This window comes from Barbatula barbatula (genome assembly GCF_947034865.1).
Source record: "Barbatula barbatula genome assembly, chromosome: 24".
NCBI lineage: Eukaryota > Metazoa > Chordata > Actinopteri > Cypriniformes > Nemacheilidae > Barbatula > Barbatula barbatula.
The window spans coordinates 14,965,190-14,986,650 of NC_136787.1; the positions used below are offsets into that span (position 1 = coordinate 14,965,190).

The window sequence follows — 21,461 nt, forward strand, 5'->3', positions numbered from 1 at the left end:
CTTTCTGGCTTTGTCTTTAGATTATGCTAATAGTAATCATGTCATCATCTCTCATTTTATTAAAACTTTGAACAATGCAATGAAAAACAGAAATCCTTTTCAAATTTGAAAATGTCATATTTAAAAAAATGATGTATGTTAATTTTTAAATTGACTCTTCACAAATTATACCGTTAATTTATTATATTATAATAATATATATATAATATACAGTTAACATTTTATGTTTTATTATATTATATTTTATTTTATTTGAAAATAGAACATTTTAGATGAGAAAAAAGTCAATGTTTATTTTAAAATTCAACTCTTCATGCTGATATAGTATAGTATAATATAGTATTGTATTATTTACTTTTCACAAATGCTGTAATACTTTTGGATATTACTTTAAACCAAATAGCTAACAACACTATTCATGTCACAACATTTTAAAGGTGACCTATGAGGCACACAAGGAGTACCTGGCAAAGATGTATGAGGAATATCAGCGACAAGAAGAGGAGAACATCAAGAAAGGGAAGAAAGGTTCCGTCAGCACCATCTCCGGCCTTTCCGCCCAACCTGCCACCGTCAACGGAAGCCTTGAGATCCGCGAGATTGACGATACATCCCAAACACAAACGCCGGAGAGCGAGGTGGAATACGGAGAGAATGCAGATTCACGAAACCTTCTGGCCGAAGGCAAAGGCCCAGAGGGAGAAGCCGAACGATCAACTCCAGGGGTTCGAGTGGAAGTCCATGACTTGCTGGTTGATATCAAAGCAGAGAAGGTTGAAGCTACGGAGGTCAAGCTAGATGATCTGGATTTGTCTCCGGAGGTGTTGGGAGGAGGAGGGGGCATGGAGAATGGACCCCTGGTGGAAGTGGACTCTTTGTTGGACAGCGCCTATTGTGCTGCGGTTCACAAGCTCAATGGGAGCCTCGTCCCCAAAGAGGAAGAAAACGTTGTGGGTTTGACTGAAGATGACGGCAACCTTGGCCCTCTAATCACACTTGCGGATGAAAAGGACAGTGTGCCCAGCAACAACGGCTTTCTCTTCCCCAAAGTTGATGAGAAGCTGTTGCCGTCCTTGGCGTCGAACGAACCCCTGGTGTTACCCAGCCCCGAACAGCCTCCGTGCCCGACTGCTCAGCACACTTCAAGCGCAAGTGATGATCTCAGCCTTTTGGCTCACATGACATCTTGTGGTTCAGACCTGGTCCAAACCCCAAGTGGCCTACAAGAAGATGATGAGTTTAAACTGCAGAGCTCGCTGGTGGACATCAGCACGCTGGCAGAGGCTCAGGCCCAGGCTGCGGCCAGGACGGCTGAGTGTTTGGAGCAGGAGGTGGGGGAGATGAGGGCCGGAAAGAGTGGAGGAGACGCAGCCAGCAACACATCAGACACAGAAAGTGATGGAAAGGACAAAGAGATGAAAAAGATTCAGACCACAGCCACCACACAGGTGTTGTTTACTCATTTTCTTTTGGATCATCGTTCTTGCATTTGTTGTCTAATGGTTGCTCCTAGAATTTGTTTTATAATATTTTTCCCCAAAATTTGCGTTGTTTTATTATATTTAATTATGCATTATATTTAATTAATGATAATGTTTGTTTTTATTAATATTGGTATAGTTTTCTTTTATAATCATGGTTTTTATTATATTTCATTATTTATTACTTACTTTTTTGAGGGACATTTAATGAGAATCTTTTGCTCGAAAATAAATCTAATCATATTTTTAGTTTTATCATATTTAAACATGTATTATATTAATTTTAAGTGTTTTTATTAATATTTATATATTTTTTTGTATAATTTATAAATCTGGTATTTTATTATTATTATTAGTTATTTATTGAAAGTCTTTCCCTCTGACAAACCTATCACTTAAAATGTTATATATATTCGGTATATATTTTAAGTTGTATGCAAATGGTTTAAGAGATGTTTAATGATTAATCGCGATTAATTACATTCAGAATAAAGGTTTATGTGTACATACAATATGTATGTGCACTGTACATATACATTTTGTATTAATAAACACATACATGTATATATTTAGGAAATATTTGCATGTATTCATTTATATTTATATCTCATTTAAATTGTATATAAACAATTAATTTTTTTTATAAACATGTATGTGTGTGTTTATGAATACAAAGTGTATATGCACAGTACACGGATATATAATGTAAACACAAACTTTAATTCTCGATGCGATTAATCATGAATAATCGTTGAACAGCCCTTAATGAATTATAAGAATGGCTTATTTTTTAGCAGTACTTCTGAAACCAGTTAAATGGGTTTTGAGTGACACAAAACCGTTTTAACCAACTTATCTGGTATAGTCCCAGAAAGGGTAACCTAAGAAATGCAAGAAAATGAACAAACAACAAAGCAGATGTCAGCAACACTATTGAATAAACCACCGTTTGTCTTCAGGCTCTTCACGGCCGTCTCTCAAGTCAGATGGAGAGGGACCTCCGTGTGGATCTTGGTTTCCGTGGCATGCCGATGACCGAGGAGCAGCGACGGCAATTCAGTCCCGGTCCCCGCACCACCATGTTCCGCATCCCAGAATTCAAGTGGTCACCCATGCACCAGCGCCTTCTCACCGACCTTCTGTTTGCCCTGGAGAGCGACGTGCACATGTGGAGGAGGTACAAGTTTTCTTTTTAAAGAGCAATATTTCTATATATTTCAATGTGCTTGCTGTCTTCACGTCTGTCTGCCTTTGTTTTGTTTTTCTCAGCCACTCTACGAAATCGGTCATGGACTTCGTAAACAGTAACGAGAACATTATATTTGTTCACAACACCATCCACCTAATTTCTCAGATGGTTGATAACATCATTATCGCCTGCGGTGGGATCCTGCCCTTGCTCTCTGCTGCCACCTCACCATCTGTAAGTGACACGTGAGCGCCCTCTAACGGCTGCGTATACCAGTACAACCCATTTAGTGAAACAAGATGTTCTCAATTATCACATTAAGTATTTTCATCCCTCAGATTATTAAAGATAACAAACCTTTTTAATTGTACTCAAATTTTTGGGTTGACTCAAAGTTTTATAAATAGGTTTAAAATTTGAGAGGATGTAATAGGTATGGCTTGATCATTTGGATCTATTTACACTTTATTGTGGAAAAAACTTTATATTCCAGTCCCTGAGTGTCTTTGGATCTAATAAATGATGGCAATAATGCAGAGTTTATCCTTTGTACTGATTTTAATATATTTTTTATAAAGATGAATGACAATGCAGCTCGTTTCATATTATTGCCTCCCTGAGATGAGTCACTATTGTTTTCCTCACTATTGTTACCAAGGCGCTTTGGATAAATACCTAAATTTAAACATATCATTTGGACCCGGAAATAATATCTTTAAGAATGCTAACTCCTTAAGTCCAAGTTTGGCAAGTTTGATCTTCAGCTCTTATCCTAAAATATAATGAGCACTTACAGTAGTTCTTTAATGCAAGTTTTCATAGCTGTTTTCTTTCTCTCTGTTTTTGGCATGTTACCCACAGCCTACCCTTTTATTTCTGGCAAATATAATTCAGCTCTTAACTTTCAGCTATTAACAATTCTCTGTTTACTGGACCCTGTTGTTTTAACAGCTTAGTCTTTGTTGTCTGTATATTACCTCTAATCCCTTCTGTTTTCCCCGGAATCTTTCACTCTCTTTTGTCTGTTCTTCTCTTTTGCATGCGCAGAGTTCTAAGGTTAGTGCGAACCCTGTAAGTTCCTTTTTATTTATTCTTCTCAAACGTTCACAGTCTCATTTGTGTTTGACGTTTTAAATTCCTTTTTATTACAAATATTTAGTGCATTTCAAATCAATGACATCAGCTCTACATTTTAATTTGAATCATAATTCTATTGATTGATACACTAAAATGAAGGCATTTTATTACATTTTTTAATTAATAACTTAAATAATTTGTTTTGTATTAATATCATTGAAAAATACTGGTCTCTAATATGTTCAATTGGATCCACTTAAAACACTAGTTCAACCTACCAAAGTGTTTCATCATCATCTGTGTGTGATATTCATGACAAACCTGTAACCCAAAAACCCATAATCTGACCCAGATACTCATAATAAAATATAAATATAAAATTATATTAAATAAACATGTCCTGAGTCCTAAAGCAATGTTTGTCAACTAATAATTATCCTTATTAAGTCACCTTCACTTCTTCCTCTGTGTTGGTCCTGAAGACAAAAAGAAGTTCTTGCTTACAGAAAGGAATAAAAAGCAGTGAGGTAAATAGCCTGCCAGGAAGCTCTGGCACAGGGGTGGAGGTGGGTCGAAGCTGCCACCTTTATAAATACCCACAATGCACTGCGTGACCCCCCTATTCACCACAATTATGTCACCTATCAACAAGCATGTTCCCAGTTTTCAACATCAATTATGGTAACGGGTCCGTTTGAATGAAAATGTGGATTTGACGTGTCACTACACTTTTATTTTTATATTCATAATTGCAAGCAATTTCTGGTAGTCATGAAAGTAGTTAAATTGCTCTTCAAAAGAGAGGAAGTGGAAGTTTAAAAGCATATTTCCCTCTTCTTGAAAAAAAGTTATTTTTTGGATACATTTTTGAATTACGTCAAACTTTTGATAATGATGTTGGAAAATGGTTAAGTATTACCTTATGGACCACTGCTCGCACACCAAAAGCTTCATCACTCAAGTGTGTTGTGAAGTGACTTCCCAGCATCCCCTGTGCACTGTCACAGGCTGTTTAATGTGGTTATGAGAGGAATGTGAATCTGGTCTGAAATTATCAGTGTGCTATAATAACACATTTTGTTGTCTGTCAACACATTGTCACTATGATTTATGAGCATTACTATGCGTTTGTGTGTATTTATGAATTTCGCTAAACCTCTGAACTTCTGGCTGTGTATGACAGACGGAGCTCGAGAACGTGGAAGCGACACAGGGTATGTCCTCAGAGACAGCGGTCACATTTCTCAGCAGGCTGATGGCTATGGTGGACGTGTTGGTCTTTGCCAGTTCCCTCAATTTCAGCGAGATCGAGGCTGAAAAAAATATGTCATCAGGGGGATTGATGCGACAGTGTCTGCGATTAGGTGCGTATAAAGAGCTAGTGAATGTTTCATATGTATATCCTTGTCTTAATAAAGGACTCTAATGAAATGAACCACTTTACCATTGAGGTCAATTCCTTGCCAAAACCTTTTGTACAGTTACTGTGTCCCGCCTCCCACATCATGCCACTGAAACATGCAGAAGTGTTTTGAAGCGAAGATAATGGATAACTGTATTATCAAAAGTGCCACTGTCATTTCTATGAACAGAAGGAGAATGCAATGTTTAATATGGCCACCCTAACGTAGGAAGTCCCGCATTTCGGTAAAAAGATCGGTAATTGATATAAGAATGTTGATTTTCAGAGGCGGAGCCCTATACACAGTCTTGTGAGGCAATTAGCATCCTTGAAAAAGGTGTTTTTAGCACAATTTTAGCTTAGTAAACAGAAGTTATGGTGATGTTATGGTGATATTAGAAATATCTGGGTTCCTCCATTTAAATAGATAGAACTGTGGTCTTGCTGACTTAAATGGCAGCCTAGAGGCATTGCAAACATGGCTGCCGACTTGACTTTGTTTGGAGTCTCCACAGAGACACTGTGTTTACACTCTTCAGAAAGTAATTGAAAAGAAACTTGCCTATAATGACATAACTTATAAAAGTACACAATAAAAGTACATGCATCACCCTTAATAAATTATATGAATCTGAGGTCATAGTTATGCTTTAGACAATCTGTTCTTCTCTCAGTGTGTTGTGTAGCGGTCCGAAACTGTCTGGAGTGCAGGCAGAGGCAGAGAGACAGGGGCAGCAAGACCTCCCTGCCCATCAGCAAAACCCAAGAGAACCTACAGACAGCTGCAGCCGCCAGCAAGGTTACACACACACAAATCTGCATGAACACAAGAGCAAACAAACACAAATATGCACAACAAACACGCACAAATTTACTTTATAATAAAAAAAAATACTAAATAAAAATAGATTAGATAAATTGTTAAACGAGAGCTTTGTTTGTTTGTAGTCAGTGGTTCAATGGACGGCTCTTTTTCTCTGCCTTAGACTGTTATACAAAATGTCCCTCGTAACCTCTCGCCCATCAAGGACCCGGACAGACTGCTGCAGGACGTGGACATCAACCGCCTCCGAGCCGTCGTCTTCAGAGATGTGGTGAGACGCTTCCTAACAAAATGCTTAAAGGCATAGTTAACCCAAACATGATCATTCTGTCATCGGTTGTTTTTTTTAACGTTCAAAATATCTTCTTTTGAGTTCTGCAGAGGTAAGTAAGTCATAAAGGATTGAAATAACATGAGGTTGAGTAAATGATGACAGAATTTAAATGTTTGGGTGAACTATGCCTATAATAACACAAAAGAGAGAATTATTCTAACAATGTGTTTTCGATAGGATGACAGCAAACAAGCTCAGTTCCTGGCTCTGGCTGTGGTCTACTTCATCTCTGTCCTCATGGTGTCCAAGTACCGGGACATCCTGGAGCCACAGCGGGAGATTGTCAGGTCCAGTAGCCTATCAGGAAGAAGCATTCGACAAGAGATTAATTCACCCACCAGCACAGGTGAACCTGACTTACTCCAAGCTAAATGAATACATCTACCGTGTGTGTCTGTGTGTGTGTGCGCAGTTAAAAACTTGTTTGTGCTAAATAGGTGTGTATTTTTAGCCCCTTTCCAGTTACACACAAGCACAGCTTGGGCTTGTATTCATCACTCAACAGTCAGCAACTTCCGCTGCGAACGCTCTTTTCATCTCTGATTTATGCTCCGATTATCTACGCTTTATTCAGCGCTAGATTGGAAACTCCCCACAGAGAGGGTTTCATCAACTTAAACATGCAAGAAATTATTGCAGCGCTTTATCTGACTGCGATATTGACTTAATATTCAGGTGGGACGAAGTCGCTCGCAGACACGTTGCAGTGAGTTTGATGAATGCGGATGCAGCTTTGTAATGATTAAAGGATCAGCTCAACTAAAAATAAAGACTCGATCATCATTTACACACCTTCATGTCATTCCTCATGACTTTTCTTCTGTGAAATAAAAAAAATGAAAGAAATAAAGTGAGTGAAATGCCAAGTTGAAAGGATACTCCACCCTTCATTTACTCACCCCGATGTTGTTCCAAATCTGTACACATTTCTTTGTTTCTGCTAAACACAAAGATATTTGGAAATAATTTAGCAACTGACATTTCTGGGACATCATTGACTACCAAAGTAGGATATTAATTAAAATGGTTGTCAAAGGTGCCCTTGAACTGTTTGCTTTCCTACATTCTTCAACATTTTTCATTTTATGTTCAAGTAAATGAAACGATTTAATTTAGTAGGAAGGAAACGTAGTAGGAAACGTGCGTGACTTTTTTATTTTGTGAAACGCAAAAGAAGATATTTTGAGAAATGTCTCTGTGGTTTTGTGTCTATACAATAGAAGCCTATAACGTGAGGGTGTGAAAATGATGAAAAATTTTCATTTTGGTTAAACTGTCTCTTCAAGAGCGTCTGTGGAGGATTATTGGTCACCAACTTAACATTTAGTCTGTTTCTCACATAAAGCCATTGTTTGACTTCATAAAACTTGTTTAGGAATACTAACTTCGTCTAAACAATTTCTTTCATGTATGTTCACTACAGAAAACCCATCATCCTTCACCGACGGTGTACGTGGAGACCGCCAGGGCACGCCTCTGGAGGACCTCCCCCTGGAGGGCTCACTGCCCCACACCGACTCTGGCATCGGGGAGGAGCATGTCACCGGTGCCCTCAATTGCTCTGAACTGGGCGGGGACACTGGAGGAATCGGCGGGAACTCTGGAGGCCCAGACACCATGAGCGAGTTACTCTGCACGCTGTCCTCAGAAGTGAGGAAATCCCGCGAGTCCCTACTGGAGTCTCCACCCGGCGTTGAGGTCCTGAAGCCGGCTGCGTCTATCTCCAGCATCAGCCAATCTAACAAGGGGATCAATGTGAGGGAGATACTGAAGAGCTTGGTGGCTGCGCCAGTGGAGGGAGCAGAGGCAGGTCCCGAACCTCAGCCGTACAATCCTGACACCGCCCTGAAGAGGGAAGCTGCCGCTATGCTGCCCATGCAGTTCCACTCGTTTGACAGGTAGGGTTGATTTATGAAAATAATGAATTCCCAAAAATGGAGATACAAGGTTATTGTCCCACAGCAACAATATGCTTTTGCTTTCTCTCATAACAATATACTTTTGTACATTTATAATTACTGAATCTTTGCGAATCTATTTGTATCCCGTTTTGTATCCAATGCTTTCTTTGCATTGAATCAAATATTGTCATGTGTACTTGAAACTGGTTGCTTTGGGTGTTATATAAATACATAAATTACCAGTTGAGAAAATGCATGTGCTCTGTAATTCTCAAATTTATGCTTCTTAAAAATGTGGGTGGTTTTGTTGCGCTCTCTAGTTGGTGTGTACATTGAATCAATGAATCATTAATGAATCCGTTACACACGGGTCCATCTGGGCACCCCGAGAACAAATCAAGTTGCCTAATGAACTCCCTGTAGTTTAAACTCCTCCACATCAAATATGATTCTGCATGTTTCTCTCATTGTTAATACAATCTCGTACTCTGTATGTAGCTCCTCATTACCACGCCGGCTTGTGCCTGTGGCTTGTGTAAGTGCGCCGAGGACTCGTGAGCGTGACGCTGTGTGTGGAAATCACTAGCTCTCCGCAGTACAAACTGAAGCCTGTCCAAACATCAATCTTTTTCGTTCATCCCAATTAAGAGAATCCGATGAATAAATTATACATAAGATTATGCATGAGCTCTTTTAATGTTAATATTTCATCAGGACAGGTGAATATTTTATCACACGCTTCTTTTTCACAGGGTGGGCTGAATCAGTTTGAGACCACCGAAGAGCCAAATAGCTAGAAACTGATTCACGTCCCATGCGAGATGTTTGTATGAACATTTAGTATTTTATTTGTCGCACAGGAGTGTGGTGGTGCCTGTTAAGAAGCCTCCACCAGGAAGTCTGGCTGTGAACACAGTTGGTACACCCACCACCAGTGGAGTGCCCTCATCAGGAAGCACACCTAATATTTTCGCTGCTGCCACTGCGACGCCTAAAAGCATGATCAACACGACAGGTGAGTTTTGTATCATTTTATACAGACATAGGGTTGTTGTTTTGACATCTAAATAGAACAAAGTATGTGTTGGAATCCAGTACAGAAACAGTTGTTGTCTTACTTTAACAGGTGCCACTGACTCCGCCTCTTCTTCATCCTCCTCTTCGTCGAGCTTTGTAAACGGCGCCACAAGTAAAAACCTCCCAGCCGTGCAGACGGTCGCACCAATGCCCGAAGACACAATGGAAAACATGAGGTACACACATTCATACATATTGCATTATCCTGTCATCCACATGCATAAAACCAAAACAATCATGACATCACTTCCTGTCCGCTTCCTTTTTTGGTGGCCTCACTTGCGCCTGCTGCTTCCCATTAGTTTCTTCACTGGCTCGACCTCATGTATCCTTTTTTGCATTGTTTGATAACCATCGCGCACACAGTAACAACTTCTCTCAGACATGGGCTGAGGTCTTTAAGATACGCTTTGAGTTGTTGGTAGCGTAAAGGTCCGTTTCCAGCTGAGGATGGATGGATGCATCTGTTTTCATTTGAATTCATATAAATTTTTGTTTGTGTATATGCATGAAACGGACACTTTGGGGCTCAATCATCTTTTGATTTGGCATAGAGAAACACACAGGGTTTACGTACACTATAGACTACAGTAAGCTGCAGTAAATACCTGTTCAGTCATTACTCTCTGTTTGTGCCCATTTGTATTGCAGTGCCTTTTGTGAAGTGGACCAGTGTCCACTGCGAACCAGGCTGACGCCTCCAGAACTCAAATCCTTTAGCTCGCTGACAGGATTCCAAACAGCCCCAAGAGACGCAGGACAGTTTCTTAGGCAAGAAAGCTTGAACTGGCCCCATTAACCCAGTGCTTCCAGCTTAATCTTCATCTTCTCTTGTTTTGCTTTGTATTTTCTCTTCTGTTTTTCTCTCTATGCTGGTTGTTGTGAGTTTTCTAGCCGGCCAGCTGCTCGTATCGATAACAGTTCTGCTTGATTTGATTCTGTCTCTTTTGCATTTACACTCAACTAACACTGTCCTAACCAGGTTTGACGCAAGAAAGCTCAAAGCATTGATTTATGTTTCTTGCATACACGGTGCATGGACATTTTATTATAAACAAAAACTTTTATTCGACTTTTATACAATTTATTTTTAATTGTGGGGCAGTCGTGGGCTAATGGTAAGAGAGTTCAGAAGGTTGCCGATTCGATCCTCAGGATCGGCGGGTTACGACTGAGGTGCCCTTGAGCAAGGCTCCTTACCCCTTCTTGCTTACCGGGCACTGCAGTTATAGCTGCCCGCTCCGGGTGTACATGTGTTCACGCATTGCTGTGCGTGTGTTGACTACTCTCTGGATTCGTTAAATACAGAGGTCACATTATGGGTATGGGTCACCTTAACTGACAAATAGGTCACTTTCACTAATCGTTGAACAGCCAATATGATATTCGTAAAGAAATTTGTGTAACCAAAACAGCTGCTGTGTTTTTTTTTATTTGACATTTCACAATAATTACATGAGAAATGTCAGAATTGTTTTGTTAGTTTCCCACAAACAGTTTTTACACGTTAAAGGTTTTTACCGGCTCCTGTGGTAATTCCAACACGACTTGACACAGCATGAATATGAACTATTATTCTGATTGGCTGTTATTCTGTCACATCACACAGTGTTTTGCTGTCAGGCCAGACAACAACATTACCTGAAACTGATTGCGTCACACTTGGTTAGGACACTTTGTCACGCACATCATCTCATTTTAATAGCGCAGCTGTTACTTAATGGAATGCAGAATTGAAGATAATTGATCATGCAGAGAAAGTGGAAACATTTTACAATAAAGTTGTATTTGTATGCATTAGTGAACATAAACAGCGAACAATACTTCTACATCGTTTATTAAACTTAGTTCATTGTAATTTGAGCAATAACATTTCTATAAAGTTTCTGTATACATAATAAGTCTGTGTACTCTGCATATTATTTTGTATTTATATGTAGTTATTGGTAAATATAAATAAATACATCTAGATATTTCCTTAATGTAAATACGTTTTTGTGTTTACAATCACCAAATTGATACGCACAGTACACAAACATATAATGTGTTAGCACAAACTTTTATTTTTTGATGTAGTAAATCTTGATTAATCGTTTGTCAGCCCTCATCAAAAGTTGCTAAAAAACGACACTCCTTATTGTTAGCTAATGCATTTATTACTATTAACGAATACAACCTTATTGTAAAGTGTTACAGAGAATGCATACACGCTTAAAACCACATTGACCAAAGGCTTGACAGAATCAACCCTGCTAGCCCGCCGTTTCTTTCCAGCTAACAGTAGTAAAGATGTTTTCATTTATAAACTTATTTTACGCCACACTGGATGCCCCTAGATCTATATACCATCAAACCTTTAACATTCACCTCATTTAACAGTCTGGTGTCATTTGCAATCCCCGACACTGCAGTGCTAGCGCAGGTTTATAAAAAGCTTGTAGCTAAGCCCAGGGGCACGCAGGGGGCGATATGTGCGTATAAATGGGTGATCTGTAACCATTTGCTCTCTCTGCCTCCCTTTGATTGACTTTCTGTAGGACGACTTTAACCCAGCAGTAATGCCGTAGACCTTGTCACATACTAACCAGCTGATATTAAAACATGCCTGTGTGGTTTTGAACTTGTGACCTAACTGCACCATCTTTCTGGCTTTTTGTCCCTCGCAGTATCACCACTAAACTAGAGAGGGCACTGGAGAAGGTGGCACCCTTGCTGAGGGAGATCTTTGTGGACTTCGCGCCCTTCCTGTCGAGAACTCTGCTGGGCAGTCATGGGCAGGAATTGCTCATTGAAGGTACAGGTGCTGTATTGTGCTCCTTTTTATTCTCTACCTGGTGTCTCTGTGGAGTCCTTCACTGTCTGCTGTGTGTGTGTGTCCACCGGCTGCCTCATACCACACAATCATGCGAGTGCATGGGCCCAGAGCAGGTATGAGAACAGGATGGTGAGATGTAGAGAATTTTGATCGAATAGACGTTTTAAAAGTGTTTTAAGGAGTCAAAGCAGAAGTCTGGAAATCCACCTCTACAGCAATTCACATTTGCTTCATGTTCCACCGCTGTCTTTTGTCTCTTCATATTTCTTCTCTCTCTTTTCTCTTATGTTTTTTAATGCAAATATTAGTTTGAATCACTTTTTATGCCAGTTAAAAGTGATTTGCATATTGTATTTTCAAAGTGTTTGATAAGAGTTCTGCTTAAAGTGATTGTGCACCCAAAAATGAACATTTTGTCATCATTTACTCATCCTTTGTCATTTTAAACCTTTATGACTTTCTTTCTGCCGCAGAACACAAAAGAAGATATTTTGAAGCATGTTGTTAACCAGCATCTGGTCACTTGCATTAGTTTTGTGACCATACAATAAAAGTGAATGGGTACAGCGCTGTTCGGTTACCAACTTTCTTCAAAATATCTGTTGTATTTTGAAAAAGAAAGAAAGTTATACAGGTTTGAAATAACAAGAGAGTGAGGAATTATGACAAAATGTCCAAAGCCTTTAAAAGAACACTAAATAAATTAATACATATTTTTATTAAATAATTAATGCATTTACATAATTCATAAATAAATGTAAAAGTTATTTTTATTAAGTAAGTTATTAAATGAAATTTTCTTATTTAGAACTTGTTTAAACATTCTTTACAAAAGACAAATGCTGTTTTTTATTATTATTATACATGGGTAATGAAAAACATTCTCTCTCTCTCTCTCTCTCTCTCTCACTCACTGTTGTCCTGTCAGGCTTCAGTGTTTGTGCTTTCACCTCGTCTTCCTCACAGTTTAATGTCCGTCTGACTGTTTTTGTTTGTTTAACTAAAGCAGATTTTGTGCATGTTTAACACGGATTAGACCGTGGTACTATGTAATGGTATTTTAGGCATGTGAATGTGTCTCTAGTAATGTGGACATGTGCGTGCTAAATTTTGATTTCTGTTAAACAGGTTTAGTTTGTATGAAATCCAGCACATCAGTAGTGGAGCTGGTCATGCTGTTGTGTTCACAGGTGAGGTTCTCTCTTGGTTATATTTCTTTACTCCTTCGCATTCTTCATCAACCTTTATCAAATTCATAAATATTGAACCGCACATTTCACCATCTTCTACGTGATTAAAGGAGCAGAGGCTGAGATTACACTGCATTCCAATTTCAAGCTTCATAAACTCTCAATGAAATCAAAAGCACTGAAACCGCATATAAACAACTTAAAATCTTGGGGGGAAAAGTCACAATGATGTAACGTGCCAATGTTCTCTAGTCTTTCACCAATGAGCCTTCCTTACAGCGTTGTGTCATGTTCAAAACAGGATCTGATTTCAGACCCACCCTATGCAGCAGGCCTGTGCTGGTATCACGGTTTATACTTTATTCTAATTACCCAAAAAAAAGAATTGATCTAAGGTTGGATGAAATAGTTTGGCTTACCTTTTAAGAAGATGGTCGCTTTTGCATGAAATGTCTGAATAACTGTGCATCCATCCACTTGAGCGGAAAGTATTGTTTCTTACCTCCGACCAACATTTTAAAAAGAAAAGATCCTTCAGATAAACTGTCAGTATTTTATAATCAGAATTTTGGTGAACCTTTTTGAACCACCCCCAAAAAAGTCTCCGTCTTCTCAGCTAGCTTCCTCTACCTTCAGAGATGAACTCAGGACTAGTAGGTTTGGGGTGTAGCAGTGGCCCATCCAGTGTTGGATGCCCTCTCCCCTCCTCCCTTGGTTTCCCGTCATCAGCACGTATAGTATTACTGAAGCTCTAGACCTTCCATTAATGGCTCGAGGGATTGAAACCGTACCCTAAATATTGATTGGCAGGAAGCAGGGGGTAATGGGAGCTTGTCTGTGATGTGTCCTTCTAGAAGCATCCGCTGATGCTAAGTGCATTCTGCCTCTCTTCCACCATAACCGCCCTCGCTTATGTGGCAAAGAGCCAATCAGAAATCATCAGTACAACCATTCGGGAAGCAAATCAGACACCAGTCCTAAAAAACTCAAATGTTGTCCTTATTGTCAGAAGGAAGACGATAAATAAAAAGAATTGTGTTTAATGCTTAGCATTGTTGTGTTTGTCATCGGATTACTGAAACGTTACGATTATGACTTGGAGGTCTTTAATTAATTTGTTTGTGGTTTCAGGAGTGGCAGAACTCCATACAGAAGAATGCTGGACTGGCTTTTATTGAGCTGATCAACGAGGGAAGGTAAAATCAAACCTAGATCTCCTTCTTGGTCATACACAGCTAACTATGAATGTTAACGTTGACCACTGGAGCTTGATTCAGGATGTAAACAAACATATTCAACCTATGTCGTTCAAAACCTGTATGTGACTCTTTCCATTGTGTAACACAAGAAGATCATTGTGTCCATACAATGAAAGTCAATAGGGGTCCCAAATTGTACTTCTAAACACAGTTATTCTGTGTTCTCTAGAAGAAAGAAGTCACACAGGTTTGGAATGACATGAGGGAGAATAAATGATGGATGAATGATTTTTGTCTGAACTGTCCCTTTAAGGGTACCAATGTATTGACAGAAGATGCTCGTAATAAAAGTATAATATTAGGTTTTTTTTATTCCGTCTGTTGTTGACTTATCAGTAATGATGGGTTTTGTTTGTTTCAGACTTCTGTGTCACGCCATGAAAGATCATATTGTCAGAGTTGCCAATGAGGCCGAGTTTATCCTCAACAGGCAGAGAGCCGAAGATGTTCACAAGCATGCAGAGTTTGAGGTCAGTCAGTCTAGATCTGTAATTCATATTTGACATATTGATAGTTTAACTTTTGCATGACAATGTATATTTGCACTTTATGATATATATTTCCTCGTTTTTACAGTCAAACTGTGCGCAGTACGCCGCCGACAGGAGGGAGGAGGAAAAGATGTGCGATCACCTGATCAGTGCCGCCAAACACAGAGATCACGTGACGGCGAATCAACTTAAACAAAAGATCCTCAACATTCTGACCAATAAGCATGGAGCGTGGGGCACCATGTCACAGAGGTACACTCACAACTTCCTACTTTATGGTTAATATTATAATTAATGCTTCTCTTATTTTGCAGCCCTCCACCACCTAAAAATGTCTCTCTCTCTCTCTCTCTTTTATATTCTAGTCAGCTGCATGATTTCTGGCGTTTGGATTACTGGGAGGATGACCTTCGCAGGAGGCGGAGATTTGTGCGCAATGCATTTGGCTCCACCCACTCAGACGTGACCCTCAAGTCTTTGGAGGAATATAGTCAGTTGAAAATATTATCTTGCACCTCGAACCTGCAATCATTCTTTTCCCACTATTTGACACCTTGTTATTAAAAATGCTTGTCATGCATAAGGAGTTGAACAATAAAACAAAGATAACATAAAGTATCAACCAGGCTATTTGTCTGTTAACATCGCAATCGTATTTTTGCCAAAAGCAGGCCCTGAGGAGGAAGAAGAGACCAAGTCCAAGAAATCCTTTCGCAGTCATTCCGTGGTCAGTCAGAATCCAGAGACAGAACTGATGCTGGAGGGAGATGATGATGCAGTTAGCTTGCTGCAAGAAAAAGAGATTGACAACCTCGCAGGTATACAGCGCACCTGATGCACTCAGCAGGTTTTTAGGCCATTCACAAGCAGGCACCTCTCAAATCCCCTTGAACTATAAAACAGATTAGCATTAATTGTCTGTCTTTATCAATACATAAATAACCGCCTCAGGCTATTAGCGTAACCCTTGATGTGTGGCGCTTCTTTGATGTTTTGTTGACGCACGTGCTAATGTATGCAACTATTACTCTATTCCCAGTGGCTTTTCGTCCGAGAGTATTTATCTCAAGAGGCAAGTTCAGTCGTACAGTAAACAAATATGCTAATTAACGTTTTAGTCAAAAACAGGCCGCAACCCTCCGTCTTTTGATGCAGATCTCCTCTATATCTGCGCAAGCGAGTGATTTATGAGCTTTAACTGTTACATTTGATTCTGTCATTGAATGACTAAATTACTAAATGAACACTAATCCAAGGAGCCACTTATTTATTATTGTAATGAGCCACTGACTGCAATGTAATGATTATTCAATTAAGCTAACAAGCTTGTTTTTTCTACATTTTCTTTTCAAAATGCATATTTTTTAGTCTTCAAGTTATTTAAGATTTAAGATATTCATGAGCTTTACTAATGTTAACATTACATTTATCTTAATAGCAGCTGCAAGAACAACAAATGTATGTGTATGCAAATATAATTATTAATATTAACAATTTATATGTCGCTTGCAAAAATGTTGTTTCGTCAGAATACACGGTCAATATGTCGTAGTTTATCATATGCCCAAATGTCTAGTCAGACTAATCCTGACCCTCTTGGTTTGCTAACAATTTATTTACAAGATCTGAAATCCAATATAATTTAGTGCATAATGAAATTGAAAGTGAAATGTAAATCTAAACTAATTTCTTAAGTAAAGGCATTTTGATAAAAAACGTTTCTCAATTTGTGGGGTGGGTTCTTCCAGGACCTGTGGTCCTGAGCACACCAGCCCAGCTGGTCGCTCCTGTGATTGTTGCAAGAGGGACGTTGTCAATCACCACAACAGAAATCTATTTCGAGGTGGACGAGGACGATACGGCTTTCAAACAGATTGAAGCGAAGGTATTTGACCTTCCTAATGTCCCTACACTAGAATGAAGTGTTATTTTTCTGCATTATGTTTTTTTTTTACATTGTTGAGTCAACAGAAGTATTTTTAGGGACGTTTGCAATGTTATTTTATCAAAATGACAGCATCATGCTGTGTACCACCTTCGTTATTGATTAAATTGAATATATTGTATATGCTCTATGTAGTTCCACTGCATTAGTTTTGCATCTATGTGTTAATGTATATATATATATAATTGTTTTTTTAAACGTCATGTTTTTTGTGTGTATCAGGTATTGGCATACACAGAAGGTCTGCACGGCAAATGGATGTTTAGCGAGATCAGAGCAGTTTTTTCTAGACGTTACCTACTCCAGAACACTGGATTGGAGGTCTTCATGGCTAACAGGAGTAAGATTCAGACTTGTTTAAAACTCATTTCTAAATTATTTTAAAATTGTATTAACATTTTTACTTCGTCTTGTCCTCTTTGCAGCATCCGTCATGTTTAACTTTCCAGATCAGGCCACAGTAAAGAAGGTTGTGTACAGTTTACCTCGGGTTGGTGTCGGCACCAGCTATGGTCTCCCTCAGGCGAGGTAACGTTGATGATGTTCAGAGTCGGCTTGTTTTTGTTCAGAAGAACACAGTGTGTGTTTCTGATTCAAATACTGTATTCTGAACAGTAAAAGTGTGTCTTGCTTATGATAATAACTCCGTTATTGCGTCACTGTTCCGACTACAGACGGATTTCTCTTGCAACACCACGGCAGCTCTTTAAGTCATCTAACATGACTCAGAGATGGCAACGAAGAGAGATTTCAAACTTTGAGTACCTCATGTTCCTCAACACCATTGCAGGTGAGATTGAGCTCATGTCGTTTTTTAAAACAGGTACGCTATTAATATGCATATACTACAGTGAAGTCATGCTGTACACATTGGAAAAGGTTAGTATTCAGCATCGTTATAATTTTGTGGTGCTCTTTTCAGGGAGGACCTATAATGATTTGAACCAGTATCCTGTCTTCCCCTGGGTCCTCACTAACTATGATTCTGAGGACCTGGATCTTACATTACCAGGGAATTTCAGGGATCTTTCAAAGGTACGTCACATCAGCTCTGTTTATTGAATCAAACAATAGCTGACTGTTTAAAAAATATTTAGTTTGGGTTAGCGCTAAACAAAATGTGTCAAGCGATTATTCAAAAACCCAGCATTCCTTTGCCTTCCCTGCATATTTACAGCCAATCGGAGCCCTGAATCCAAAGCGAGCTGTGTTCTATGCCGAGCACTATGAGACATGGGAGGATGATGGGACTCCGCCCCATCATTACGCATCACTCTATTCCACCGCCGCTTCAACTCTCTTCTGGCTTGTCAGGATAGTAAGTACTAACAAAATGATCTGGATTCTACCTTTATCAACAGTTTTTAATGCAATTTTACTTTATAGGCAGCATTAGTTCAATTTAAAAGTATATATTTCTCTTTGTTAATAACACAGGAACCCTTCACAACGTTCTTCTTGAATTCTAATGACAACAAGTTTGACCATCCTGACCGGACGTTTTCTGGTATTGCACGCTCTTGGAGAAGTTGCCAGAGGGACACGTCTGACGTTAGGGTGAGAACAACAACTTGAATCTGATATCTGATGAGCACATGAATATCACAACCCACTGTTCACCCCAGAAATAAACTTTTATGGAACATAACTTGGTGTATGTATGTATCAAATACACTAGTATTCAAAAGTTTATGGTCAGTTATTCTTTCTTTCACATTTTAGAAAAATTGAAACAAACTCACTTAAAGAATTCATTTGAAGAAGTGAATATGTTGTGACAACTATTTTTGTCTCTGAGATCATTTCCAGCGTTTAAGCATACATCTTCAAATTAAACGTTTTTTAAGATCATAAGAAAACTTTTAGTCAGGTTACTGTAAACATGTACATGTAATTGAGTTGTAATTCTGTTATGTGAGGTCAACATTCGTGTGTTTGTATAACAGGAGTTGATCCCTGAGTTTTACTACCTCCCCGAGATGTTTGTGAACAACAGTGGATATGATCTGGGGATGAGAGAGGACAGATTAGCCGTCTGTGATGTGGATCTACCAACCTGGGCCAAAAAACCAGAGGACTTTGTTCGCATTAACAGGATGGTGAGAGATGTGTGTGTGTCTGTGTGAACATTAAGGTGCAATCACAACAGTTATTTGGATTAATAGTCCAATTCAGCCCATTTTTCACCGTGTCACGAGTCAAAGACGGACTTGGCCGCCAAGTGGAGCCGGTTCATTAAATAGAGCACTTCAATTTGTAGAGAAAAAAAATCTGCTTTGAGCCTCACGTAGACAAGGCTAGTAATTTCTCTTGAAACCCCTGTTCGTTTCCTCCATTAACTGTCGTCCTCTGACGTATCAGGCGCTGGAGAGTGAATTTGTGTCGTGCCAGTTGCACCAGTGGATCGATCTCATCTTCGGCTACAAGCAGAGGGGCCCGGAAGCCATTAGGGCCCTCAACGTTTTCCATTACATGTCTTACGAGGGCTCCGTGAACCTGGACACCATCAGCGACGCTCAGCTGAGAGAGGTACGAAAGAGTCTAACCGTTGCCATAGGCCAAGAAGGCATTGCACATTGAGTTGGAAATTTGCATCTGAAATTTCTGCACGTTAAAAAACAAATACGACCTCACGTTGTGTCAATCACATTTGCCAACTGCCTCCGATATTTTCATCCGTCATTAAAAATTCGGACTGGGTTCGATTTTCTGCATTTTTCGCATCTGTAGCAAGCATTTTGAGCTTTTTGACGATTCAGAGACACCGTACAAACGATTTCGGACAGTATGTGCAAAGACCTTAACTGTCAACATTTTTCTCTCCTTTCGCCGAGTAAAGAACACATTTAGTTTAAAGAGATCAGTCTACTTCTTGTTCTGTCTTTGCTTTTACTCTACACGTATGTAACGTTTTGTCTGACTGTTGTTTTGTTGTTCTTTTTTTTATCTCTGTAGACTACGGAGGCTCAGATTCAGCAATTTGGACAGGCTCCGTCACAGCTTCTAATAGAACCTCATCCACCCCGTAGTTCAGCAATGCATTTGGTGAGATGTCTTTATTTTAACTCTTTTTTTGAGGTAACTGTATCGCACCTATTTTATTGAGATCTTTATTATGCGTGATATCTACATGAGATCTTTAATATAGATGAATATGATGTCTTTTGTAATTAGTTTTACGTCTTTTATCATGACATGTTTTTATTACATCCTTTGTATGTAGATCAGATTACGTCAGCCCTAACCTTTTCATTTGAATTACATGCACTAGGAAATAGTAAGAGTGCAAATTTAATGTCATGATGACTTGTATAGCTGTAATATATATTTGGAACAATAAGATTTCACTAAAGGTGTGACACAACACAAAGCAAAATAATTACATACATGTAGAAAATAGTTCTTATAGTAGCGTTTGAGCAGTTGAGGCGTTATGGATATTCCATACTTGAAATATAAATTCTCAGAGAATGTATTTATTACAATATGTTGAATCATCTGTTAGACTAAACCCCTGACATGTACAGACATCAGAAAAACATTTATGATTTCTGTGAATAAAAATGTGCACAAATCGCTTTAAAATGCTTCTTAAAAACTTTCAGAAAGATTTCTTATTGATAGTTAAACCACCAAATATTGCCAGTTTTTTATCTTAGGGTTGACATAAGCATGGAGTTGCCCATTTTTCATAGTTTGGGTTATATCTGGTTTGGACGTGTTTTTGCATCTTTTTAGAAAGAATAGGCTTGAATGTTGAACATTTCAGCAAAACTCCCCCTCCCCATTTCCAATATTCCAAACCAGTCCAGAACTGAACCAGAACTAATCGCCCCGGCCAGATTCCCATCCCGTTATACTCACCTTGTATGATCCCTTCAATGGTACCTTTCTAATTCCTGTTTTCCCTTCCTTTCCTCTTCTTTTCTTTCTCTTTCCCTACCCCTCTTTCCTTGGTCATACACTTCCTCTTGCTGTCCTCTTCCTCCTCGTCTTTCTCTTTTCTGCTTATCAGTGTTTCCTTCCTCAGAGTCCTTTGATGTTTAAGGACCAGATGCAGCAAGATGTCATCATGGTGCTTAAGTTCCCATCCAACTCTCCGGTCACGCACGTGGCGGCCAACACGTTGCCTCACCTCAGCATCCCCGCTGCGGTCACGGTCACGTGTAGCCGGCTGTTCGCCGTTAATCGCTGGCACAACACAGTGGGTGAGTAGCATAATTATGTGGTGTGATGCGTTTAAAAAATGTATTTATCAAGTTTATTTACGAGTACTAAATAAAAATAAAAATGTTTGTTTTGTCTAGGTCTCAGAGGAGCTCCGGGATATTCATTAGAACAGGCTCATCATCTTCCCATTGAAATGGACTCTCTGATTGGTAAGTTCATAAGGTCATGTGATTAAGCATGAGGTCACGATTGGCTGAGGCACAAACTGTTCACATTTAATATTCATATAACAACACGTCGCCAGTGA

General features: G+C 39.2%; 1 protein-coding gene across 7 annotated transcripts in view; it reads left to right on the forward strand.

The window, feature by feature from the left end:
* Positions 1 to 21,461, forward strand: part of nbeaa (neurobeachin a) — a gene marked incomplete at its 5' end in the record, with an annotated part of 90,384 nt that overhangs the window by 64,973 nt on the left and 3,950 nt on the right. Inside the window, 32 exons of one of the 7 annotated variants that reach the window (XM_079449439.1) lie at positions 438 to 1,448; positions 2,441 to 2,658; positions 2,751 to 2,904; positions 3,718 to 3,741; positions 4,230 to 4,313; positions 4,931 to 5,111; positions 5,824 to 5,948; positions 6,136 to 6,243; positions 6,484 to 6,652; positions 7,730 to 8,204; positions 9,068 to 9,222; positions 9,334 to 9,460; positions 9,936 to 10,055; positions 11,951 to 12,084; positions 13,228 to 13,289; positions 14,421 to 14,485; positions 14,910 to 15,018; positions 15,125 to 15,291; positions 15,405 to 15,529; positions 15,711 to 15,857; positions 16,788 to 16,924; positions 17,207 to 17,324; positions 17,410 to 17,512; positions 17,659 to 17,774; positions 17,907 to 18,019; positions 18,162 to 18,302; positions 18,422 to 18,541; positions 18,931 to 19,083; positions 19,346 to 19,513; positions 19,940 to 20,029; positions 21,000 to 21,192; positions 21,292 to 21,363. In XM_079449439.1, coding sequence (XP_079305565.1) covers positions 438 to 1,448; positions 2,441 to 2,658; positions 2,751 to 2,904; positions 3,718 to 3,741; positions 4,230 to 4,313; positions 4,931 to 5,111; positions 5,824 to 5,948; positions 6,136 to 6,243; positions 6,484 to 6,652; positions 7,730 to 8,204; positions 9,068 to 9,222; positions 9,334 to 9,460; positions 9,936 to 10,055; positions 11,951 to 12,084; positions 13,228 to 13,289; positions 14,421 to 14,485; positions 14,910 to 15,018; positions 15,125 to 15,291; positions 15,405 to 15,529; positions 15,711 to 15,857; positions 16,788 to 16,924; positions 17,207 to 17,324; positions 17,410 to 17,512; positions 17,659 to 17,774; positions 17,907 to 18,019; positions 18,162 to 18,302; positions 18,422 to 18,541; positions 18,931 to 19,083; positions 19,346 to 19,513; positions 19,940 to 20,029; positions 21,000 to 21,192; positions 21,292 to 21,363 — 5,284 coding nt within the window. Of the gene's footprint in view, positions 1 to 437; positions 1,449 to 2,440; positions 2,659 to 2,750; positions 2,905 to 3,717; positions 3,742 to 4,229; positions 4,314 to 4,930; positions 5,112 to 5,823; positions 5,949 to 6,135; positions 6,244 to 6,483; positions 6,653 to 7,729; positions 8,205 to 9,067; positions 9,223 to 9,333; positions 9,461 to 9,935; positions 10,056 to 11,950; positions 12,085 to 13,227; positions 13,290 to 14,420; positions 14,486 to 14,909; positions 15,019 to 15,124; positions 15,292 to 15,404; positions 15,530 to 15,707; positions 15,858 to 16,787; positions 16,925 to 17,206; positions 17,325 to 17,409; positions 17,513 to 17,658; positions 17,775 to 17,906; positions 18,020 to 18,161; positions 18,303 to 18,421; positions 18,542 to 18,930; positions 19,084 to 19,345; positions 19,514 to 19,939; positions 20,030 to 20,999; positions 21,193 to 21,291; positions 21,364 to 21,461 lie in introns of all 7 variants that reach the window. The other 6 variants (XM_079449440.1, XM_079449441.1, XM_079449442.1 and 3 more) reach the window with 6 other exon arrangements.